General features: G+C 40.0%; 1 protein-coding gene across 5 annotated transcripts; it reads left to right on the top strand.

Moving 5' to 3' along the window:
* Nucleotides 1–531: 531 nt before the first annotated feature.
* On the top strand, nucleotides 532–26,387 carry gramd1a (GRAM domain containing 1A). 5 transcript variants are annotated; one of them, XM_026316857.1, is made up of 22 exons: nucleotides 532–659; nucleotides 2,169–2,464; nucleotides 2,998–3,137; nucleotides 5,598–6,718; nucleotides 12,601–12,820; nucleotides 13,174–13,194; nucleotides 13,409–13,493; nucleotides 13,658–13,761; nucleotides 13,986–14,081; nucleotides 14,364–14,444; nucleotides 15,077–15,195; nucleotides 15,427–15,724; nucleotides 17,382–17,535; nucleotides 18,568–18,714; nucleotides 19,685–19,806; nucleotides 20,541–20,683; nucleotides 21,529–21,632; nucleotides 21,802–22,032; nucleotides 22,587–22,671; nucleotides 23,432–23,539; nucleotides 24,201–24,321; nucleotides 24,496–26,387. In XM_026316857.1, exons 4-22 carry the CDS (start codon nucleotides 6,255–6,257, stop codon nucleotides 24,592–24,594), a joined length of 2,802 nt encoding a protein of 933 aa, XP_026172642.1. In that variant the 5' UTR covers nucleotides 532–659; nucleotides 2,169–2,464; nucleotides 2,998–3,137; nucleotides 5,598–6,254; the 3' UTR covers nucleotides 24,595–26,387. The 5 variants fall into 5 exon arrangements, 4 of the variants coding, with proteins under 4 accessions (XP_026172642.1, XP_026172643.1, XP_026172641.1 ...); XM_026316858.1 differs by having other exon boundaries at nucleotides 589–659; nucleotides 2,174–2,464; XR_003296239.2 differs by lacking the exon at nucleotides 532–659 and having other exon boundaries at nucleotides 1,261–2,464; nucleotides 23,896–24,321; nucleotides 24,496–24,523.
* Nucleotides 26,388–26,508: the final 121 nt, after the last annotated feature.

The following is a 26,508-nucleotide window of genomic DNA, read 5'->3' as shown; positions in this document are numbered from 1 at the left end:
TGCCAGAAATGTAAAAGTCACAGACACAAATATTCTGTATGTGCTGTCAAAAACACAAATTCCCCAGATTTACTGGATATTATAGTAGATTAGAATTGAAGTAGTCTGCTGCATCAGCTAATAAAGGTTGTCCAGTCTCCATCTTGGGGCCCTGGTCTTGTAGAGTTTTAGGCTCTTGATTCTCTTAGTTTGAAAAACTGGGAAAAAACTATCAGGTTTTGATGGTATCAGTGTCAGTATTTTAGGTGTTTATTTAATATCAAATAAAAATAGTGGGCAATTAAATGTATGTGAGTCGTTTAAGCCTGATTGAATTGCATGATGGTAAACTTTAGACCCTGTCTGACGCTGCACTGTCTCATACAACCTGTTCAGCGTCCATTTGAGACGCTGAATGATAACTTTCCTGCTGAAGCGTCAGTGATTGATTGCGTGGTATGAAAACATGTTAGTTCAGCTGCTGTTCACTTTTATGTGCGCACATTATTTCATCAGCTGGCGTATTTTGCGTAGAGCTGCGGTTTAAAATACTCAAAGTTCCGGTTTAGGGGAACCAGTTCTAATCCGCAGATAATGTGGTACAGATCATCGTGCTGAGTTCCTGGTTTCGCTGATTTAATAACGCACATGTGGTACTAACATGTCGCTCGTTCTCCAGGGTGAGTTGAGTTATATTTGAATCATTTAGTAAATTAACAATTGCAAACACATTTTTCAGTGTAGTGTTTACTCTCAAGTATGTTCTGCACATCAGTTTTGCTTTAGAAACGCACAACAGAGTCAACAGGGTGGTGGACATTTCACTTTGCTTGTTGTTGAGGAACGATCTGTTGAGTAAAAAAGGCGATAAACGTTGCCAGGTTTTGAAACTCGGTTGTGAAACTAAACGTGTTTCATGTCAAAGTGTAACTGTTCTTAGGATGTTTGGAAACTGACTACCGCTTTTTGACCCACGGATCTCACCAGGCAAGATGATATAGCCTGAATGAATGGGAGCTCTTGAAAAGTGAAATATCATCTTTCTATTTAACAAAATGTCTGTACAGATAAATTGAGGTTACAAATATTCTGTTTTAAAACTTACTGTACAGTTTGAGTAGGCTATGAACTCCAGTAACATATTTGGGGTTGAATAGGTTATCACAGGAACATATATCTGCACATCTCATTATCTGTGCTTCAGGTATCTTATCCTTTTGAATGCAGTAAACTAACATATAATAATATATACATGTAATTCATATAAATTTGATATCAATAAGCATTCAGTCATTTTGCTTTTAAAGATTGGAACTATCAGGTGCTGCTGCAACCTACATTCATTAATTATATAAATAAATCACTTACAAACTAATTTCACTTTGTTTTCACATTTTCCTCTTGTTCAGTTACTAAAACCAGAGAAAGTCACCAGTGCACAGTCTCTGTTCTTATCACTTTTGATATCTGCCATCAGAGGCTGTGACAGTCAGTCAGTACCAGCGGGCCAGTCAGAAAAACAAGGCCACTGATGTCAGGGCTGACAAAACAGATACTGGCTGAAGGCCTCAGCATGCGTGCTGACTACACTGACAATAAGATTTGTGTGGCAGAGACAGTCAGCGTGTTGATGTGATGAATGTAATGAGGTCCCTCCACCCTTTTTTTTTATTTAAAGGGAAATGCAGTGTCACAATTTAAACATGTCCTGTGCTGCAAGGTCATACAAAAAAACCCATATGTCATGTATAGTTTACAGGGTCAGGATATTTCCTGTGTTTCTGTTATAGGGTGCATGCAAGTGCTTGTGGGTATTTGTTTATTTTGGCTGTGCTGGAGGTCAGGGATGCTGTTATGATGTTACCAGATGACACATGAAGCACTGAGCTCTTGACAAGGGTCCTTACCTCTTTTAACCTTGGGGAAGCCTCTGAATGATAACGGTGATAAAGAAAACCGAGCAATCTGACATACATTTGACCATGAGAGGGTGAAAGAAAGACCTTGGGTTAGACCATTTATAAAGGGGGGTAGATTCAAGGAAATGATGGTATATGATAAACCCTGTATATGTGTGTTGTGTGTGTGTGCGATTTATTTACTGGAGTGTGCTACACCTCTGTCATCCTACACACAAAGAGTGACACACCTCCTCTCTTGCTATGCTGGTGATGTTTTTTTATTTTTAGCACAGATCGAGTTTCCAGTCCCCGATTCAGCAGCCAGAAGTGCTCAGCAGCACAACTCCCTGTAACCTGGAGTAGTTTCTTACCCAGACTGAGTATGTAACATAGACGTGCGTCCTCTGTTTTGAAGTAGAGCCAGTGAAGCGTTGCTTTCAGATGGCAGTCACAGGGAATGGCAAAACAGACGATGTGTTGTAAACCTATGGAGAATATAAATTTGCCAAGTCATTGTGATGCTCTGTCATCGATTTGAAAGGAAGCAAAGCAACTGCAGACTGATGATCAGACGTGGCAAGCAGGTAAAGAATAAATCATTACAAGATTTGTATATTTTCATTTAAAAAAATCTGCATGAAGTGATAAGTGTGACTTTGAATCTACCAGGGCTTTAAATTTCTCTTTTTTGTACCTTCTAAAGTTTAGTTGCTGAAGTGTGAGCATATCTGCTTTGTATTTGTATTTTAAAAGGCCTAGTGCAATAAGTGCTTAGCAATATGGAAATAAGATTTTTGCTTAAATCAATGAAAACTTGCTTATTCCAGCTTCTTACCTGGTGGATTTGTTGCATTTCTTTGTCTTTGATGCTAAACTGAAAATCTTTTGGGTTTGGATTGTTGGTAAAATAAAATTAGCTAGTTGAAGATGTTACTTTGAGCTATAGGAAACTATGATGGACATTACTTATTTTCTCATTACACTGGGAAATTGTTTAAAATTAATAATGAAAAGAACTGATAGTTGCAGCCCTAAAATCATCAAAATTTCGGGTCAATGCATTCATGCATCATTTTATCTCAAAGTGTCTTGTTAATGTAGGATCTTTTGTTTTCAGCTTCATCCAAGGTGACCTGTCATTGGCTCTGCTTACTGTATGTGTCCTGGAGGAGAAGATATCCAATATCTTACAGGGTGCATCATACTTTTAATAGTTCATGAGTCTATATGAAGCAATGCTGCTGCAGGAGCCAGAAGGTGAGGTCGACATACACAGTTTCTACAAAATACACATTTCTGCAAGTTAGGACCCACCAACCTCATATATAGTTTTATAGCAGTTTAGTGAGATAAAAGAAGCGTTATTAATCAGGGGACAAATGTCTGCACGCAACCCTGTTAGACACAAGGGGTCGCTATGTTTCTCTCCATTAGTTATAGTCCATAACAACTCCCTTCAAATTAACTTTGAAATTATGCTAAATATGTGGTTTTACTTGCAACTGTTGTTGATGTTGCAATAACAAACAGCGATGCAACAGTAATTGGTGGTGACTTAATATTTAGGATACAAGAAAGCCCTGAAGGTGAAACTGTAGGCTGATTTAGATACTGGGACTGCTTTATTTTTGTCGGGAAAAAAATAAATAAATAATGAAAAACAAACAAACAAAAAACTGCACCAGTAGTACATCGAGATCCGATTTGTTTTAGGGTTAATTGGGAGATTATAGGCAATGAACGATAGATTTAAAGTAAATAAACAGCCATGTTTTTCTCGCCACATCCTCTGAACAGTTATTCTCTCGGGACTGTACCACAAAGTTTGTCGGAGGGGTGTTCGCCTTGTTTTTCTGCCGGCTGCGTGTAGATTAGATAATATAATAATAAACATTATTTTAATCATTCATAGAAAATCGCGAATCACTGTGTTTTGGGGTTAATGTCTTATTAAAATGCGTAGCAGGGACACTATTTTTCTTGATGAAATTTCTTGAAACACCTACGTAGAAACGAATGGATCGTCTAACTGACTTTTCCTTTTCACTTTTCGACAAAAAACGTTTTGTCTGTACTTTAAAGACAAGTTACTACGCTACTGGGGCTGAGCTAACTTTGGTCGTTAGCTTTAGTGTTTTAAACCGGGTTGTTTTTAAAGTGAAAATGGAAGAATTCGGTTCTCTGTTGGAAATTAAATCTCACTAGTGAGATTATTTTGTGAGCGGTTGGCCTTCAGAGGTCGGGAGTTAACGCTAGCTCAATCTGGCTGTCTTTAGCGTTAGCTGGCTAAAGGCTAACTGTTGTCTGCAGCCGGCAAATGCGTCTTTATGCAGCTAATAATGCTGATGTGCTCCTGTGAAAAGGTGGATTTTAATATCACTTCCCGCACCGTCGCTCGGCTTGTTTTTGAGGCCGAGCAAGATAACAGACACGGAGGAAACTCATCCAATGGAAGGTAGGAGTTTGAACTTTGGTTTTCTCGGGCTGTAACGATTTTCTGTGTCATTATTAAACGGTTTCTTTCTGCACAGCCGTTGGTCATCGTGTTGGCAGGTTTTCATGCTGTGTTTCACATAACTGCAGGTCATTGGAAGTGATGTGTTTTTAAGACAAAATGAGCAGCGCACAATCACACAATCAGCTGTCCCTGAACACTTGCTTCACACTCCAGACACTAAAATTCGCTTCTCTGTTACACACTGCTCTTCTGTGTTGTGCCCGTGATTTATGCCAAAAAAGACCAGGCTTGTGTGGACCGAGGATTATGGTAGATTATTCTGGACAAACGAGTCTGTGCCAAGATTGTTCTTGTTCAAACAGATCGCAGTATAATACTGTCAGACCTGCTGCGCCCTTGTCTTGGAAGCGGTAATGGACAATGGAGTTACGCACACCTAAACCGTCTCTGTTGGAGGACACATCTGCTGTATGTTTTCATATAGTTAGTTATGGCCTTGGTAGCCTGTAGTGGCAATCAGACCTTGTTATGGTCTATGTATTTTTAAAGGGTGTGCTGTTTGTGTCTGTTACAGGGTCTGCTAGTTGCTAGTATTTATCTTTCTGAGCAGTTTTAGGATCAACTTTGTTTTTGTATGTCAAGGTTTGGAGATTGGAAATGCTGGCATTTAGATAGGGCACCTGCTTTTTTGGTCCAGTGGTTTGAACTTTGGTTTTCTCAGGCAATAATGATTTTGTGATTGATTTAATGATTCTGTGTCATATTATGGGCTTTTCTTCCAACATGTGGGGATGAAATTTCTCTCAGTATCTGTTACTGTCCACTGATAAACAAACAGTGACTTGTGTCAAACGGTCTTGTGTTCACCCAAGATTAGCTATTTCTAAGTTACTTGAAGGGAGATATATTAGATAATACTGTTAAGATAATAAAGCACTTTTCTAAATCTCTGTAATAGAATGCTTTTAACATGACCTAGTGGACCATAAATAACTACCCATAAAAAAACCTATTGATCTGTTTTCTAACGGGAACAGTATTTCATTGCAAATGATTATCGTCATATGATACCTCATATTCCCAGAACTGGCAGACCAGACTGTATCAAGGACCAGATTTAAAATAGCTCTAGTTTCACAATCATTTGGTTTAGTCTTAAAAGTTAAATGATTAATATTTCAATAAAAACGTTTATAAAGCAAAGTGGTAGTCAGGTGCACACTTCTGAATGCAAAGTTTCTGTTCTTTTCACTCTTCAGGTAGCTACTTCCAAAGACAGACTCTTTGTATCATTCTTCAGCTCTTGCAAAGATGAGTCTGATTATGCAAATGAAAGCTTGAAGTCTGCCAAAGGGAGGAGAGGTAAGAAGTACTGAAGAAAAGTGACACTCAACAGTGCAGGAGGTGCAGAGGAGGAAGGGGTGAAGCACATAAGCAATATACAGAAGAGTGATGATAAAAACTTTAAGACATTCTTAGCCCCTATATGTGACCAACTGGAAATGGATTGCAAAAAGAGAATGACCTTGATCTGACAGGTTCCTTCCCAGCTTCCTGCTGCATCATTTTTTTTTTCTTAACCGAGAAGGAACAACCACACTACTGTGACCTTGTGAACGGTTTTGCGGTTTTATTACTTATGGGGATTTTTCCTTGCCTGACGTAAAGACACTTTCTTAAGTTAACAGAAAATGTGGGCAACACTGAATAATTTTTAGATATGCTCAGTGCTCCTTAGTCAGAGTGGATTGGCCTACAGGGAGCACTTGATGTGTTTATCAGTCCAGTTTCTGACATCTATATAGCACAAGATTGACTAACAATCCAGTCATGGGACAGTCTCAACTCCAAAAATGCAGCAAGCCGTTGATTGGTACCCTTGGCTGAAAGAGAAACTATAGCCCTGGAATACTTTGATGACGACTATGTCCTCTCCTGTGGGACCAGAAGGTATCACTCTGGCTCAGCCCATCCCCATCCCAACACTGACTGTGTTCCCACCGTCCTCAGATACAGAGTCATGGTCCTGCTCACCTAGCCCCAAATCATCACTTCTCACCCGCCAGGGCCGTTCTCAGCACAGCAGAAATAGGAGCAAGAAACGAAATGAAGATCAAGGCTGCACCCATAAGCAGGGAAAAACTCAGAAAATTGTAAATGAGGGGTCTGCAGAGAAGGGAACCATTCAACATCGTAGCCCCTCGCCTTCCCCCACTGTGGCCACTCAGGTGGAGGGGGAAGAGCAAAGTCAGGACAGCCCCTCACAGGACCTCCTTCTTCCACCATCTCGCTCATGGTCTCGTAGTCCCTCTCCCATCCGGCGCGCTCGTTGGTCCCTCAGGAGCCTGCTCAGCAGAGACTCTGACTGGGACAGCTGCAGGTTAGTGTGCTTGGCTCGTCCCAAATAACCACCCAGTGATTACAATTATGATAAAAGAAATGAAGCACTTGTGTGCAGCATTTGTTTACTCCATCAAGGGCATAGGGAAGGTTTCTTTCTTTGAATATGGGCTTACTTATCTTACAGCAGCTGTATAACATAGGCTTCCAATGCTTACAACAGTGTCAACAAAGTGAGCACTATGTTTGACTGTCTCATAGGTGTTCTATGCTTAGAATATCTATGTAAAACCACTCTCAATTTGCATTCAGGCCTATTGAGACCAGATTTAGCTGCAGTGACAAACCAGAGGGAGTAGCCTCTCATTTGTGCATGTTGGTGCGTAAAAAGGGCAAATCTGACAGGTCTACGGTTGGTTGACTTTTCTCAAATGTCAGCTGAAGTGAACTATTTTGGAACATAATAGATTTAATTAAATAATGGATAAAACTAGTTATCACAGATTACACTTTTAAAAGTCCCGATTAAGTTGAATAAATTTATGGTATACTGTGTCAGATAAAAAAAAAAAAAGAGGCCAGCACACAGATTATAAAATTGAGCCAAGAAATACCTTTCCTACAGTGCACTAAAACACTCACACTACAATATAAGCCTTTAGAAGAGACTGCCTTTTTAAATAAGCCAAACAGCAAGGTTATGTACACTGTAAACAAAGAAAATGAGACTGCTGTTGTAGCAGCAAGGAAAACAGAGCTTGGCCAGTCACAAAGAGCTAGAGGCGGGGTTCATAAGCGATTTATCCTTCCTCTGAATCATGACATCACCTGCAGCCAATGGAAGCAGGCTGTTAGTCATGTCATGATGTCACGTGAGTCCAATCAGAGGATGTTGTGGGCACCACTGCAGTGGGCTACAGAGGGCAGGCTGAGGGTAATACTCCCCTGTGCTTCCTAATGACAGCTGTGCATTATGCTCTTTATATACACATCATGGTATTGACCCAGTTATACCAATTTGTTGAATAATAATGAAACTTAGAACCCAGTTCTATGTTATGACTCTACGGTGTCCTTTTACAGTGGAAAAACAAATGTTTATACAGCTCAAAAATGTGTTTTAAGTTATTTTATATAGATTCTGGTTGATATTATTTTCAAAACAAAGGCCCAGCAAAAATGATAATTTGAACAATAATTTAAAAAAACCATTAAAGAAACATGTAAACATGCAATTGATGGTTACTCCAAGTTATATCAAGAAAAACACATTGGTTTAGGTTAATTTTGAGAAGTTGTAACATACAGCTAAAATATTAGATATGGTTTGCTGAAGAGCTTGGACAAGAGAAGTTTGTTAAGGGCAGACACTGCCCCTGTGGTTTTATAGCAAATGTTTGCTGTCCTTGTTTATCAGTGGAATGTTTTTATATGCAGACGAAATCAGATGTGACTCAAAAGGCAGTTGGGATGCATTGGAGATTCATTATGACTCTAAACTGAATTATCCTTGTCTGAGTTCATTAAAAGCTGTCAGGGCAGTATTTACACACTCACATTCACAATTCATTGGGGACAAAGTGTTATTTTGGAAGAAAATCTTATTTGGATACAGTGACCTGGTGACTGTTGGGGATTCATTTTAAGTGTGATCACTCTTTCTCGTTGTGTCACATTGCATCAGTACAACTTTGTAACTCCTGGTTCACACGACCTGCCTTCTGCTTGTGTGTTTACATGCACTCTGATTGCATTTCAGATTGTCTGAATTCACTTATTCCTTTAAAATGTCTTTGGCTGTTTCTGTCTCATGTCTAGCCTAATTGTATCTACTTTGAACCTATTTCAATAGCAGCTTTTATAGGTATATTCAATTTTACAGTTTTATTCAGTGTGTATGTGATGCTCTATGGATTTGGCACAATGTGTATGCCAGAAGCTACATCAATCTCCCCTCAAACATCATCACTTGCTCTGCTGTCTTTTCTTTTTCTCTGGGAGATTTATTTTTAGACAGGATGGAATGGCCATAAGAGTAGAACATTTACATCTTGTGGACTATACCATCATCCTGTACCATTTTTGGTTCTTGTTTAAAAATGCATTCTGTCTCTTTTCTTGCCCTTTTCTCTGTGCCCCCTCTGCTCATGGAGCTCTGGCATTATGGCCACTGGTGAACTTTAGAGAAGCAGATTACACAGGGAGACATGATGGTGGAGATATGGGCCTGGCTGAGCTCAGCAGATTATGATGCAGACTAATCCAGAGGGATGGACAGAGGGATTGAGAGTAAAGGGATTGGGTGGGCTCTGGGCTTTGCTCAGGTTGATTCACTGCAGACAGGCATGGACTCTATATTTACAGTCATGCTTTTAGCCTTTTTTTAAAATAATGATGTAGCTGATTTGCTAATTTCTAATTGTAGATGTTTCACATCCCCAAGTCTTATGCATGGTTTATTTTTTTAGATATGCTTTCTATACTTGGAGATGAAGCATAACTCAGCATGACCCACATGAATGATTTTCTTTATTATGGTTAACTATCAGAAGAAATCCACTTTGACATATTTATCCTAAAACTTAACCTCATCAATCTTCTACAATTAATCTTTTTTCAAATCATTGTTTGGTCTATATTATCTCAGTATTTAGTGCCCCATAATTAACATTATGCTGTTATAAGATTGTTTATTTTGGTCAATCAGCAGTCCAATATACAAAGATACTCAGTTCACTATCATAAATTTGAGAAGTTAAAAAAGTAACTGGCACTTTTGACTGAAAAGAAAATATTCATTCATTATCCGAATTGTTGATTAATCCATTGATCATTTACTCATGAGGTTGATAAATCCATCATCCAAAACATTCCTGTTTTGTTGTTTTATGTTGTTGGAAATGCTATGGGATCCCTGCAATGGAAAGAGGAGGAGACAGTAATGCTGAAGCTTGCAGCATCTGTTTGGCTAACGAAGAGAAGAGCTTGCAAACCTCATGAATGCATTAATGTCAGTAAATGTTTTGGTGACCTACTGTCTGTGAGGTACCCGTCCTCTCAGATAAACCCTTCCGTTTTGACTCCTTCTTATCGTCCTTATCGGTGCCCCCCAGTTCAGCACCACCTCGTTCTAAAAAAGCAAGGCCTCACTCAACACATGGAGCCGCCTTCCCCCTCCCTCTCCGGTTGCAAAGGGGATTACAGATGAACGCAGACACAGCAGCCCGTTACCGGCTCCTGCAGTCAGCGTAGGGAGCAGTGGTCGTACCGTTGCCTGGCCGCGAGGTGCAGGGGCGTCGGCCGAGATGGGAAATTAACATCCGACCGGGGACGATGGACGATGGCCTCATTTTTACATCGAAGCTAAGCGAAGGAAACAAGGCAGAAGAGCGGACACACACCGCAACAGCGTCTGCCTTGCGCTAGCTGCACACACACCAGGGACACCGGTGCTATATTAACACCACAGTGAGCAACGACGTTTTTGTGTATATCAGCTGGATCGCAAACGCCCCATGACATGTTCGAGTAAGTGACTTGAGCCGTCTCAGGTAGTGCGATGAATGGCGTGTATTATGCAGTGATGTGTCTGTGGTCCTCGGATACCGTTCATTCACATGCGGTGCGGTCAGATGAGTCACAGCCTGTAAATGGCTCTGATCATATCTAGGTGGTGCAGACACAGTTGATGTGCAGGTGTAGGTCCATAGTCTGATAGTAGCTGTGATTATGTTGATAATGTCGGTGCTTCGGTCACCGGAGACCTCCACCCTCCATCCCGTTTCTCTGACCAAAGCAACCTGCATCCTTCAGCAATCTGGTGCTTTTTGACGGAAACGAGTTGCAGACCTCCTCCTAACAACAAGTGTGTTGCTTCGGGTCGCGTCTTACGTGTTTGTCAAATTGTAATGCTGTGAACGAGTTAATTGGACCTTGTTGTTTTGGTTGAACCAGTAAGCTAGCTTCCCATTAGCTGGTGATCTGTGCTGCCGGGGAGCCTTACACATCAGAGCTGCTGACGGATTTAGCTCCGGTTTGTAAACACACGCTGACACTAACGTTATGTCCTGCTCACACGCTTTGACTGGCTGCACAGCACACCAAGACTATTTACAGCGCCCTGCGACCTTATGTCCGTTTACCTAAAGATATCTTAATGCTGCCAGTCATGATACTGCACATATCAACATTGCATCTTATGACAACTTCATATTTAGGGATTATTTTCCTATAAAAGGAACCGGTTGGCGTCCAGAAATGGCTCCTCAGCTTCACTGGTCCTTGTCTGAGCCTGAGAAGTGTTGCCTTGGATAATAATTTTCTCATTTCCCTGTATCTCCAGCTCCTGTCACTGATAGCTGTTTCCAAATTCAAAAGATCTGAGCTGGACCAATGCCATTTTTTCATTTTCTGTTATTTAACCAAGGAAACTTGATGAGCTTCCAAAGAGAATTGAAGGAAACATTTGGACTAACACAACAGTCTACACACCACTTACAATACGTACCTACTTACAATAGTAAGTTAATATTCAAGTTTAGAAACTCACCTAAAATCAAGTAAGAATAATATGCACTTAACAAATGTTTTTAAGAGTGCATCGATGTTAATGGTAAACAGCCCTTATGATTTCAAGTCCTTCTGTACATCATTCCAGGAGAAAGGGAAAGCAGCTTTTTAAAGCCAGGCCAGTATGTAGTCTACATCTTGGATGAAGTAAGAACAATCAGAGAAAGACTGAAGAAGTTATGAACTGAATTATACCATTAATGGTATAATTTCAGGAGGAGAAGTACTAAAATCATTGTCATAATCATATACAGAGTGAAAACTTAACGGCTGTTGCTGATAGTAAAATTAGCAGCAAAGCAGTGATTACCATAGGAATACCATGAGGTATGTGTATACCATGGTTTAGTGTGTGAAGAGCACCTGTCCTTAATAGGAGAAAAGAAAGTAAACCTCCTGGTTTAGCTTCATTAATTAAATTATTATGGTACCTGTAGCCTAGAAGGAGCCGCAGCACATAGTTGCGTGAGTAAGCAGCACATTCATCAAGTTGGAGCATGTCTTAAATGTGGAGTTTTAAAGCTAACACTTGGGCAGCTCCGCCTGATTCTGGGTGTCGCCTCAGTATAATGACGATTATAAATAGCTCTATGTATGTTTGGCAATTCTTTAAGATGAATGCTGGTGAATGTGTCAGTTCCTTGGGTCACTGAGGCAATATTCGATGCAGTTGTTTTGGCAGCAGCAGTCTGACCAGATGACAGTAGGACAGTAGAGACTGAACTTTTTCAGAAACAAAACCTGAGGTTGTTCTGTACAAGTATTGTATTGACCTCTTCAGTTTTTACCCTCTCCATTGACTTTGGGCATACTTTCCTAAAAGACCAGTCATATGTGAAACTTATTGGTTGCATTTCTATGATGAATAGAATATTTCACTGTTTGATTGTTTGATCTCTAGACCACACTTTTACTTCAAAGTCAAGATGATGTAGCAGCTTTTATATATGTCTGATGCATTTATTGCATGTCTGTCAACAGAATTCTCTGGAAGACAGTCAGATTGAAATATGTAATTACAAACTCTGAAATTTTGACCTGCTAATGATTCATTGCAGTAGAATTGTGAGTCATGTGCTTTGTTCTTCTTGATTTATCAGTGTTAAGACACATTACTAAATAGCTTTAAATAGCCGCGCTGTGGCTGCCGTTCCGGTTGAAATAACTTCAGCTGATAACATTAGCCTCACATGGCCTTTCTTTGGCCATCCATTAGGCAGTTGGAGGTGCTATTATGAGAGAACACCTGCAGTTTTTCATTATAGCTTGACATTTAATTCATTATGGTCAGAGCTGAAAGTTTCTGCTCTTCCTCCCTGAGCTAAACCTCTATCTGTGCTCTTTCTTTTCCAGTACGGCCAGTAACTCTCCACGCAGCACCCCTGGCAGCTCTCCCTCCCTGCGGCGCAGGGTCCTTGGAGGTGGCAGGGTCAGTGAGAATGAGGGAGGAGGAGAAAAGAGCAGTGGTGGAGGAGGAGGAGGTTCAGAGAGCCCTCTGCCCTCCATACCCTCTTCCTCCTCTCTCACATCCGCCTACCCACTTGCTTCTCGCCATTTCAGCCGCAATGCCAAGGTAACTCAGACTTTCTATGTTTGTAAGTTTTTATCTGCACCAGATAACTTGGGTTAATTAGGAGCACTATGATAAAAATTGATGCAGTCCTAATACATTAGTTCATGAATGTTATGTTGAATTTTTATTAAAACAGTTTTGGAGAGGCATTGATTTAACTGCATGATTATTTCTGTAGATGTTGTTAGTAGAGTTATTGAATTGTATTGCATTCAAATTTTAAAGTGGCATACTTCACCAGTCTCGTGAGCTAATACATTTCCTTACCTGTAGATCTTCAGTAGCTGTACCCTTTTATTTGTATAAAGAAGTTTGATTAATGTTCTCTACTAAATATTTTATTTTCTTTACAGAAAATGCAGAGCTGGTACAATGTAAGTACATTAATGGCCTCTTATTAGACTATTACACACCAGAGCATTTGTGTGTTTTTAGTTTCAGGTGAATGGAACTAGTTGATACAATGAAATGCTTATCATTGATATTTAGTACAGTATTTTAACGCAGTATTTTTCTCACTTATTTAAACTAAATATCATCGGTCAGTCAAAACATGTTTTCTTTTCTCTTTCCTGTTCTCACACTCAGGTTCTCAGTCCTACATACAAACAGCGGAATGAAGATTTTCGTAAACTCTTTAAGAAACTTCCTGATACAGAGCGACTAATAGTAGGTGAGTGAAATGTTGCTGTAATGTTGTGTGATGAGCTAAATTTGTGTCAGCACAGACTCAAGTCATACTCAGCTTTGCACCCCCCTCACTTTAAATATAACCTCTTGTGTTGTTGAAATGAATCTGGTCTTTTTCTTTTCTTTTCTTTTCTTTTTTCTTTCCAGACTACTCTTGTGCCCTGCAGAAGGACATACTACTTCAGGGCCGTCTTTATCTGTCAGAGAATTGGCTCTGTTTCTATAGTAACATCTTCCGCTGGGAAACCACTGTAAGTCATGCACACGCTGTGTACACATTCATACACATAAAATCAAACACATGACTGCTGTAATCTGGTTAATGTCACACCTGCAATCTGATAGGAGGCCCTTTAAGTGCACTTGTTTGCAGATCGATCCTGACACACTCAGACCCTTGGTGAGATAAGAGTAGTGTACACAGACATGCACACTGAAGCACACGCACCATAAATCTCTCCCCTTCTTTGTTCAGATCACTATCCTGCTGAAAGACGTGACCTCTATGACCAAGGAGAAAACTGCCAAGCTCATCCCAAATGCCATCCAGATCAGCACTGACAATGAGAAGGTCAGGCTTAAGCGCAAATGCTGCTGGGTCCTACCTAAGACGTTTTTAAATTACTGAAGACTTTGAATTCTACTGTTATCAACTGCTGCTAAAAACAAAAAGTATTAAAAATGTTAGCCGTTGATGCATTAAACTATTGTTTTGTGCTAGTGAAACAGTATGAAATGAGCTGACGAAGTTATCTCTGACTGTGACATCACAGAGGGAAGCAATCTGTCAAATCTTTAATCTTTTTTCCCTCTTACTCTTTCCTTCCTGTCCCGCTGTTATTTACCCTCTCAGCATTTCTTCACATCTTTCGGAGCAAGGGATCGTAGCTTCATGATGATTTTCCGTCTGTGGCAGAACGCACTGTTGGACAAGGTACAGCCTCCTCTCCCATTCTCCTGGTGATTTATGCAGCTGCCTGGTGTGTCAACAGCTAGTACTTAGCAGCTTAGAATAGAAGACAGTGTCAAGAAGCAGGAGATGGCCACCAAAACAGTCTTGGGAAAACAATTCAAATCACTGTTATTTGCTGAGTTTGAATATAGACATTCCATTTGCACCGCACTGGTTCATAAACATGAAAGCTTAGTTATAAAACACATGGTAAAAGACAACAAGGCGCAATGGAAACCTTAAAAAAATGTAGACTGCATGTCAGTGCCTGGAGACTTGTGGATTGTCCCATTTTCACTCATATCCTATTAGGGCAACACCTTGTTAGTGTAACCATCCTATTTTCAGTTAGAATTGGGTGACATCTAGAATTAATCAGTAAGCGCACACTATAATTCAAAATAGCCAGAGACAGTCCACTAGTTTAAATACCTCACTGTATCATTTAGTCAAGGTTATCAACACTAGAGATGTGTTCCTGTACCTACATATACTCCTAATCTACAGATTAAAACAGGAAATGGAAAGCTGTTTAATGTATTATAGCAGTATATGAATTTAGTCATTTTAATTTGATCCTATATGGAATAAATGTTTTTTGTGTATTTTCAAAGTCTCTATCACCCAAAGAGCTCTGGCACATTGTACACCAGTGTTACGGCACTGAACTGGGCCTCACTAGTGAAGATGACGACTATGTCTCCCCCACTGCCGAACACATGAACGGCCTACTGTAAGTGTTCACTGTAAAAGTATAATAACATATGGTGCTGTGCATGTATATGTGTACATGCTTTGTGTTTTATGAACTACTGTTTTTAATGCCAGCTACCATAACATTTCCCTTAAATGTCTAGTTGGTGAAAGATTACCTACCTCTCTCACTAGGTTTTTTAACAAGCACTTGCTCACTTTTTCTCAGTCTGGCATTTTGTGTCTCACTTCCTCTCCCTCTGTTCCCCAGGCCAGGAGACGAGTCAGTATCTGTCACAGATCTGCTGGACCTTAGCTCAATGTCGGTTCCCTCCATTGGCAGCTCTCCCCCTCCCCTGGTGCCCTGCGGTCCAGTGAGCTCTTCCTCTGCTACAAACCTCGGGGGCTCCTCTCCCCCTTCCTCTGCCTCTTGTCTGCCCATAGAGGTGCCTTCCTCATCTGGACGCAGACTCAGCTCTGACCCACTTGAACCCAGCCCACCCAGCTCACAGAGCTCATTACCATCCACCATTCCCACCAACATCTCTGCCTCTGCTGCTGCTTCCTTTGTGAGTGTTTTTCTCGACAGTCACACTTCCGTAGCACTGCAGCAGCTCATTTTCAATGCACAGTCTAATTGCACCTGGAAATATTTTTTATTACTTTCTGATTCACTTCAATAAGAATAATACTTGGACCATCTGTGAGGATGGCATCATTAGGTATGTTTAAAAAGATACAGGTTATAGTATACATCAATGGACTATCAGTAACAAATGCTTAAATTAAATAGACACGTACACTTCAATAATCACTTTAAGCACAGACATAACAGAAGCATCTACTCACTAATGTGTCTGATCCTGCTATTTGTGTTACAAGATGTCAGCCTGATATCTGAAGCTTGTTGGCTCGCTTTAGCTACATTATAGGAACTGACTGAATAAAGTTACCTCAGCAGGAGCCATGGATTCACATCTTGTAACTGGAGATACCTCATCAACAAACACAAAGAGCTCAGATCAGTGTGCAGTCTTTTTTTCAGTCTGGCACTGAAGCAGAGTTGACCACTAGAGTCATTCCAAGATAGTCAGAGCCAGCTGACCAACAGTAATAATAATAATGCTGCCAGAATTTACATGACGCCTTTACCCTTTAACTGAAATTATGCGTTTCATCTGTATGCATGTTGTGATAACTTACTTTTTGTAATGTAGGGATTTTACACTTTTACATAAAAGAAAAAAATCTTAAACTGAAGCAAATTTCCATGCAGTGTAATCATTTTTCCACTGGTAGATCTCGTGAATTTTGTTTCATGTAATGTAAGGGTTTCAGCAGATAAATAATAGTGTCTGGCTAACTATGGTTCATGGTATATTGAATAAACAAATCTGCTTTGTACATTTGGTAACATATTAAGTACCAGCTGGTATTAGTAGTGCTTAGTATTTGGGTTTTAACACTGAAACATGTAATGAACCTGTTTAATTCTTTTTCATCAGCTCATGATGTGAGAGAATTCCTAAAAATTGTTAAAGTATTGATATAAATCAGTCTATTGTCTATTTACTGTAATTATTTTGTAATTGGACTTAAATGACTGTACAGTATAAACCAGACAGTATGGGCAAGGCAGGTAAACACTGGAACATTTAGATGTTTAGAAAAATAATGCAGTAAAGCACAAACATAAATAAGGAGTACCTTGTTAGTTAGATGCAGAACTTTCTCACATAACAGCAACATCCATTTTTTGAGTCCTACCTGGGACTTTTGCCACATGTCATGTTCATATCTGTCTTCCCTTGTTCCCTCTGCCTCTTTACTTATCAGCTCTCCTATCAGCACAAGTGCAAAAACAGATAACCACAAAAGGATGTGGATAAGTAATTATGGGACTTTTATATAATTAATGGCTCTATGTCCAATCAGTTCTGCTCAAAATCAGCGGTTTTGGTTGTTGCCCTCTGCAGTCTTGATCTTGATATGGGAAGATCAGATCCATGCCAAGCTACAGTGAGTAAATGGTGTGCTGTGTTGACTGTGTCTGGTTTGGATTAATTGCACCGTTGTAGTGGTATGTCTGTTCAGGCTGCGTCAACACGAGGTAAGGCCAGCTGAGGCCTCTTTCCTCTCAAGTCATATGACTGTGGGGTGATTTTTCTCTACAAAACTCTTGCTAATTCTGCTCTTGTGTGCTTTTTTTCCTCCTCACTGCATTAGAATCTAGAAGAGGGTGGGGAGAGCCCATCTGAGTCCACCAATCACATGCTGCCCCCACAAACCGCCAGTTTGGGGAACCTGTCCTCACTGGACATTACCAATGATGAGGAACTGCCAACAGACCCCAGCAACTCCTCTGACACACAAGAAGAGAGTAAGTGTTGTTTTCTCAGAGTAGACCCCCACAAGAACCCAGTAGAGATGTCCCAGTATATGAATGTATGTATGAATATTCGATTAGAAGTTACATACTCATGTTGCAGTCTTTTATTCAACAGCATTTATTGGTAATGATGTATTTTGTGAATAGCGTAAACTAAAAATCAGGATATACACACCAGTTGTTATGAAATTGCAGCAAGCACAATTAAGTCATTGGGAAAAAATCTATTTAGGATTTAGGGGGGGTTAAAACTTCAGTTTCAGACTCCGTTTAAAACTATATTCTCTTGGGTTGTCTTCTGTGTTCACTGTGCTCATTGAGGGATATTAGGTTTAATCTGTATAATCTGAATTTTGTCTTTATGAAAGTGCTAAAGGGCGTTACCAAGAGTTATAATTAGTTCTAGTTTCCTCCTTTTGATCTCTGAATAATTTGTTTTTGTTTTTTTTGCTTCATTGCTTCCACCTCTTTTTTGTTGGTTCAGCAATAATCGCACTAAGGGTTTTTCAAGCCATAACATGGAGTGATCTACTGCTCTCTGGATGAATGTGCCCTGAACTATAATCAACAAATTTCTTTGGAAAAATAATCTGCATGTTATTAAATGAAAGTCATGTTGTGTTGGCATAGTGAAATGATTTACCTAACATGACCTCAAAGCAAGATAATGAACCCATTGCCTGGAGCTTGAAAATGTAATGTGTAAACCAGAATGTCATCATCTGTATATCTTCACCCATTCAGAATGAACAGCGACATATAGCAGCAATCTGTATTTCCTGAGAGTTCATTTGGATGTAAAGTCACTACCAGTGTTAAAGTGTGGTTACTATAATTTGCAGCTAAAACTAAATTAATGTTGACATATACTGTTTTTAGCATTAGACTAATAACCCAGAACAAAACATTGACAAATGTTTCTTCACAAGTAAAACTTTTGAGTGCAGTAAAACAACCAGAAAAAGATGCCAACATTAAACCTGAAGAAAAACATAACACTAATATCTTCTCCTCGATGCTAAGGTGAAGTGGAGTCATTCTGCACTGATCTGAGCGGGCGGCTGCACATCAACACTGTGGTCCGCATGAGTGTAGACAAGCTGCACGACCTTCTCTTCTCAGCTGACACACATTTCATCCAGCACCTTTTCTCTCAGCGACACTTTACTGGTAGGTAATTAACAGCTAAATTAAAGTCAAGTTTGAAAGATTTTAATTTCTGACTTGTCAGACTGCTTTGATGATGATTCATCTGTTTACAAAAATGCATTTTAGCAACCTTTGCAGAACCTGCATTAGCTTGTTGCATAACATCAAGTGGAAGAGAGCAAGTTTTTCCTGTTGAGACAGTGGCAGTTATGGTGTTATTGCTCTGTCAGTTGCTGGACTAATGAGGCTTTTGTATTTTTATGTTGTTGTTAAGCTCAATTGTAGGTAGGTGCCTACTACTATGCATTCATGTTATCACTGTGCTGTTTATGGAAATAAACGAAGCAAACATCTGTAGTCAAAATGCTTAAAAGGGTGGAAACATGTTTTTGATTCTGTTTTTCTGGTGCTCCAAGCTGCTGTGCGGTCCAGCTGACAAATACAAATATGATATTGTGTCCAACATGTTGTTCTTTGCTAATGAGAGTGCCGTATTAGCTGTTCATGCTGTGTAAACCATCCTTCATTATTGGTTCTCCTTCTATTCATTTAGTTTTTCATATCCTATTTTCTCAATGCATACCTCTTTTTTTATTGATTGATAAATTCAGTGTTTATTTTAGACATTTTTTTTCTGTAGTTTAAATGAGGACAGAGGTGAAGCCATGGACCTGAATTGGCCATTGGTTACCCCAGATGGAGGTCTAGCACACTAGGGAACATCGCTCTAATTGGGGCATTTCTTTCTTTCTTTTTTTCTTCTTTATGAAAAAGTGAATCATTCTTTCTCCCCTCTCCCTTCTAAATCCCATTCTAAATGGACTCTCTGTTTCATTCATAAATTCTTAACCTCTCATGCTGTTTCCACAAGATTGCTAAGGACTTTGTGCCTCTTGCACTCTTTGGTTGTACTCATGTCCTGTCTCTTTTCAAGTTTCAAAAAACTTTATTAATCCAAGGGGGAAATTGCTTTTCTATCTGTTTTTCTCAGACCTGTCGGTAGGCGAGTGGCAGCAGGACAGCAGCAGTGGGAATACCAGTCGTGTGCTCAGTTACACCATCGCCCTCAACAACCCCCTTGGCCCCAAGACTGCCCCTGTGGTGGAGACGCAGGTCAGTCCTGACAAACACCAATCATTTTTACTTTGAGCACTCAGGCTTTGCAAAAGACAAATAGACAAAAACACTGTGCTTCTTTAGCTGGAACTGGAGTGTTTCTTTCTGTACAAGGTTTATGGTGACCTGGAAATCCACAAATGTTTGATTTTGCATCTCATTTTAGATCTTATAAGGGCTCAAATTCAGGTTTCAGTCTTAACTGTGATTACAAAAATATTTGTTTCATTTTGCATCATGAAAATGAGTAATTTAGTTCAGAAATGATGTATGGTAGCTACAATTTGGAAATAATGTTGCTTCTTCCTAGATCAAATAAGAATATCTTTGGCTATAATTTAAAGTTATATGATGGTACCATTTTCTGTTAATTTAAAATAGTGATTCACTTTAGGTTCCATTTTTTGAATGATCTTTGTTTTCAGAATGAACTAATCCCATTGTTTCTGGCACTTGTTCATTTCTCTGATGTGGTGTTGTATTACACTGTGTTTACAGTGTGTGACTGCTGTGACAGGGTAATATAATGTTGTATATACGTTAGTTTTTTTTGTTTTTTTTTTGACCACTCAACAAAGTTGTAAGATTGACATATATTTCTCTAAAACGCTAAATGGCGCTCCTAAACTTACGGCCAGTGAAGCGGGAGCTTGGATTTGTCATGTATCAGAGAAAACCAATATGTTTGCATATGATTAACTATCCACCTCCACTTTTCCTCCTGCTTCCAGACATTGCATAAAAGCAGCGCCCGGGGTGAGTGCTTTGTAGTTGACTCAGAGGTCATCACATCAGGCATTCCCTACCAGGACTACTTCTACACTGTCCACAGATACTGCCTCACCTCCATCAACAAGCACAAAAGCCGGCTCAGGTAGGTTTGTGTCTTTTTTTTTTTGTCTCGCTGGGGTAGAAAATGTTTATTTCTTTAAACCACAGTCAAAACAGCACAGCCAACAGCAGAGAACTATAGTATAATTCTCAAGGTTACACTCTGAATGAGTAATTGGGAGAGCTCATTGGTTTCATTACAGATCCTCTTACTGCTATGTCACTCTGTTTAAATGGTGATGTTGTACTACTTAATGCCCTGATAACCCTAACCCAAAACATGTCAGTGCATATGCTTTACTGTGTTTGTACAAATTGTTCTTTCAAAGTTTCTTAAAAAAATGAAAGTTGAAAAATTGACAACTCAGTTTGCACAACTTTTGGGTTTTCCACTGATGACCTATATTATACCTGTGCCTGCAAAAAACAAGATGATCTACAGCACAGAATTAAGCACAGGATTTAGTTAAACTTTACATTATGAATATTTGCCACATAAACCCTTTTTTACACCATCGTGTACAGTATGGAGTTTTTTGAAGCTTTTCTGGGCATGGTTGCCATTTAAAATTAACTCAGAGGAAATGCAGACCACTCTACTGTTTGTCACAACTTATTTCTAGCCTTTTTTTTTTTTTTTTTTTTTGACTGGTGTTTCTTTTCCAAGAAGAGGTCTTTGACTTAAGGGTTCAAAAACCTGGAGTTTTCACTCGTGTTTTCAATCATATTTGTTGTCAAACACTAGTTGAAAGTTACGGGAAATGTGTGAAATCATCGAATGAGAACTGTATGAGTGTACAGCCTGTTGAATTGTTCTTCATAAACAATGTAAAAATTGTTTAAAAAAGAAACCATAAAAGAAGGATTGTTTGCTTTTACTCTGCCCAGAGTTTCCTCAGACATCTGCTACAGGAAGCAGCCGTGGAGCCTAGTGAAAGCATTGATTGAAAAGAACACCTGGAGCGGCATTGAGGAGTACTACAGGCACATGGGTGCGTCACATGTATCTCTGCACACGCACTTTCGAAACAGTGGATGTTGTATTGTGATGGCTGTTCAACCATATTTATGTGGTAGTTTGGATAAACTTGTATTTGTCCTCTACTTCACCTTCCTGGGTCTGGTGTATGTTAATTTACCTGTTTACTTTTCCTCATGCAGAGAGCGAAGTGTGCAAGCTGGAAACGCTGCTGCAGTCTGAAGTTTCAGTGGTAACGTCAGCCGAGGCAATGGGTCCTGACAGTGCCAAGACCCCACCGACCTTGCGCCGCCGCAAACGCACCTGCTCTCGACGCCCGGGTGAGAGGGAGAGAGAGAGGGAGGGAGGAGGCAGGGGCACTGGAGACCGAGGAGACAGAGGAGTCGGAGAGGACAGGGACAGGAGAGACGCCAGTAAGTCAGTCCGGATACAGCTGTTGACATGTTCTGGGTGGTGGTAAAATTCCCATCCTTGCCACCTGCATTTGGGGGTCACACCTGATTTTGTCATCTGTACCACACTCCCCTCTAGTGGATCTGTCTGGAATTACATTATCGAAACAATCTTTAATCCTCCAAGTTGCTGTATAAAAGTTCAGCAAACAAAGTGAACAAAATCATATGGTATCTGCAGGTCTTGAAAATTCTTAAAGAATTCATTTAGAGTCCCTGATTTCTGACATTAAATGTATTAGTTATTTTTCATGGTTTAGTCTGTCTATTAAACCACCTTTTTCCTCTTATGTAGGTCCAGATTATATTTTATGATTGATGGTATTTTTGGGAATACCTGAGGATGCAATGACTGTGTAATACATGTAAATAAATAGACATGTATTACACACTGTATCATAAACGCAGGTTTTAGCTTTTAGCTTTCATACTTTGGGTTGTATGACTGTCAGACATTAAGATGCATTCTTTGTGATATTAAAAGTGTTGTTTTTTTGTTTTGTTGTGTTTTTTAGGTGCTCAGTATATGAAGCTGGGAGAACATTCACGTGGTGCAGGACACAACGGCATATCAACCATCCTCCTCATAGTCAGCTTCATGTAAGTTTAAGTGTGTGTTTATGGGTCCTTGTTTTGAACTTCCCGTCTGAATATTTTAACACAAGATTGTTTCCAGTATGTTTTATGTTTTACTGAACACTGATCATATGAATCTCATGCTTTATTCATTTTCACCTCACATGCAGACCTGATTGTTTGATGTAAATGATGTATTTAAATACATGTACAGATGTGGAGTGAAACTCAGTCCACACATAACAGGATGTGTGTCCTTGCATGTGGTCCTTAGTAATGCAGTGCATTCTTTCCTATACTGTGTAGTTAAGTGAAATTTTTCGGACTGCATGCTTTATCAAATCCCTCGTTTGATTGTATGTTTTTGATTATCTCTCTCCTGTCTTGGTTCTATCCACATCTGAATGCTCCCTCATTCCAACACTTTGGATGTTGTACATACTAACAACCTTAAAATACCTGTCTTGCTATGTCTCTTCTTTTTCCTTCCTTTCTGCAATACTTCTTGTTCATAGGATCTGTATCAGGTTCGTATGCAGAGCTTTGATTTTATACCACTGGCTGCATAAATATGAGCAAACAGAATTATATTGTGTTATTCTGTGAATCATCAATTTAATTTGCAATTTACAAAACCCTGAAATATTAAATCTGCTCATTTTGTTCTGTATTTTTTTGTTTATATCTTGCTGTTGGTTCTCTTTATGGATCATTCACTTTTTTAGTGATTTTTGAGTGTTTTATACCTGTCAAATGGCAATTCCTATCTCTCTGTCCCGGTCAGTTTGGTGGTGCTGGTGGCTCTTAACATGCTGCTGTTCTACAAACTGTATGCTCTGGAAAGAGCAGCCCACACACTGGAGACATGGCACTCCTATTCTGTTGCTGACAGGTAAACACAAAGCACTGTTTTCCATACACACATAGACTCTGTTATCTCCATTTCTCACCCAGCGGGATCATCTTAATTAGTGTTTATGGAGTTATTCTTGTGGGACCTGAGGTCTGTAATGTCTCTTGTAAGTTATTGCGTAGCAACAATTATTGCTGTGGCTTCTTAGGGTCCATAGGTGTAAATGAATTTAAAGCAGCTATAGCCAGTATTTTTTTAAACAGTGAATCACATCGCTACTTGTTTGAGAAAGGGGTCACTTCTAATGGTAAATCCACAATGAATTACCACCCAACTCTACAGAGTGATTTGTTTCACACTCACCATTCTCAACAGTCTCCTTTTTTTGCCCACAGCAGGCAGCTGCACACTACCTGCTCAGCAACAAACAGCACACAGACACAGCAGCTAGCTGGTGAACATAGTGGAATATTTAGCAGCTGAAAAGCCAGATGTTTCCCTCAGGAGCTGGCAGACATAAAGAAGCTTGAGTATTGAGATCATTAATCACAATGTTTGTCTGTATCTGCTAGATTGGAAATAGGCAGCTGTTTGTTTCTGCTGCCCCCTGGTGCAGCTTTCTACTACTCCTGGCAATAGACATTTTAATGATGTGGCTGCTCTTGTTTTGTTCTCTCCCTGAAACCCCCATATTCCTCAGTCCTCTGCCGCAGACGGCTGGAGAGTGGGCTCAGGTCTTGCAGCTCCAGAGGCAGTTTCACCAGGCTCAGCTCAGCAAGTGGCAGCAGATCTTACAGTCCTCTGTCACACTTCTCGACCAGGTATGTGTGTGTATTTCTGTTCATTTTACTCTGAAGTACAATGCTTATAATGCACATCTGCAGGAGGACCAGGAAATGACAAGCTTCCAGTGCATGTTTTTACTGTATTATGTAATTCAATGTCTGACCTAATCTTCCCTTCAAACTCTCACCCTCACCATTTTTATCTCACAGATGAAGCAGTCTTTAGAAAAGCTTCACCGGGGAATTGTGGTCCCGGAGGTGCAGCAGGATCCCACTGACACCCTTTCAGAGTCCCTGACTGAGGCCTGAACACCTCCTCTGAACACACCGTGGTGAACTGCTAGAGTAAAAATTGTGGGTAGGTCATGTTGGACTGGGAGACTGTTCCCAAAAATCACAGCCAGGTTTGGGACTTGCAGAGGAACTATATTACCAAGAACTCTCCACCTGACTGACTTGAATTTACAACGTTCAACTTTAGCTTCAACCAGTAACAAACTTCAGTGATCTCATTCGGACTGGAAGCTGTCGGGACCACAGCAATAATTTACCAACAGCTACAAGTCATCTGTATTTAGTGTAGTGGCCACTGGTGGGCCTCTTCACACCACCACTCCTCAAGAGTCGCACAGACATTTCAAATGGCTGTCCGCTGTTCAAATAATTTTAACTTGAACGTTTCCAGTTCCAGAACCATCACTGACTACAGTTCCTCTTGTGACCTGCAACATTTCATAGACTATGGAAAGTGGGAGCTTTTCCTCTTAGTCCTGGGAACATTCAGATATCTTTGTCTCTAGTGAATGCCTGCTGAAACAAAGAGGGGAGCACTACACACTGTGTGGATGTGAGGAACAAAAACCCAGAAAGAGAGTAGAGTACTGACAGGAGCAGGGCATCTCTCTCACTCTTTCCATCAGGAATTTGTTCCTTCACGTCTGAATTGCACCCCATCAAACACTGTTAGTCCTCTGCAGAAGAGGATGAGGAACATTTCAACACCAGACACTTTAGTTTTCACCCTTTAGTTTTAGATGTAATCTGCAGAAATATCCCACATGCACTCCTGCTCCTGCCTAGGTTTTATCTTTTTTGAACATCAGTGTGTGTTGGGTTATATGGTTGGACAGCAAGCTGTTTTTCAGACTGTTACAGTATTTATTATTACCACTGACTTTTGACCTGAAGTCCTGTCCTGCTCTTACAAAGTCATGTGGTGGGTATTTTGTGCTCTGATTTGCTGTTGTGGGGCGGACCAACAGGAGCTACATGAGAACGATTACTGGTCACAGCAATAATGACAATAGTGAGTCTAGTACTTTTTGAATGTTTGAAACAAAGTAGTATATAATGATAATAATATTAATAATAATGATAATGGTGAATTGTGTGTGAATGTGCATAGAAGCAGTGAAAAAACAAGCAAAGAAGATGTTGACAGACGTGTGTGTGTTCATGAGGAGTCATCAGTTACATTTTCAGATTGGTGTTTATTGCGTTAGTTTTCTTGTTTGAGATTTCTCTTTCATGTTTGGTTTGTTCATTCTTTGTATCACAGAGCTGGATCTCAACAGTTCTAGACTTGGTCAGGAAGTAATCAGAAGTAACAGAACAGCCTGCTACTTCTTTACTACACATTTCAAATAAAAAGGACCAACCAGGATTCTACAGGCCCAAGTGAAGAAAAAGGGAATCTCTTTTGCAGTATTTCATGTGTTTGTAAGATTAATTTGACTCACTCATTGTTCTTTTTCATTTTCTGTTTTTATTATTTTGTCTGTTTTCGCCTTGTCCTCTCTTTACCAATGGCCACTGAAGTGAAAACATCTCTCATCTGTACCCCTACTTTTTCTTCTCATCACTCAGCCCTGCTCTTCCTCTTTTCTGTGTGCTTGCTCTTCCCCTTCGCTGACTCTCTCTCTGTTTCACTGAAAATGGAGCTACAGAAGCACGTGGGCCCTGCTGTGCATGGCCATCCATGGATAATGAGAGTATGTAATATTTATTTAGGGAGAGATGAATGAGGAGCAGGGTTGAGAATGTACTGTAAAGATGTGATTGTACACCACGCCATGGAGAGAAATGAAATGTTCTAAAACATGCAACAAGTCTTTGCTCGTCTTTGAGTCTGTGTGCTTTTACCTTGAGAAGAGTTTGGTTCAGATAAGGCAGCAGCAAATCAATAGTTTCGTTCATCCATTATCTATACCCACTTATTCCAAT

The sequence above is a fragment of the Mastacembelus armatus genome, chromosome 16, assembly GCF_900324485.2.
Source record: "Mastacembelus armatus chromosome 16, fMasArm1.2, whole genome shotgun sequence".
Taxonomy (NCBI): Eukaryota; Metazoa; Chordata; class Actinopteri; order Synbranchiformes; family Mastacembelidae; genus Mastacembelus; species Mastacembelus armatus.
This window is presented reverse-complemented; position numbering and strand designations above follow the sequence as displayed.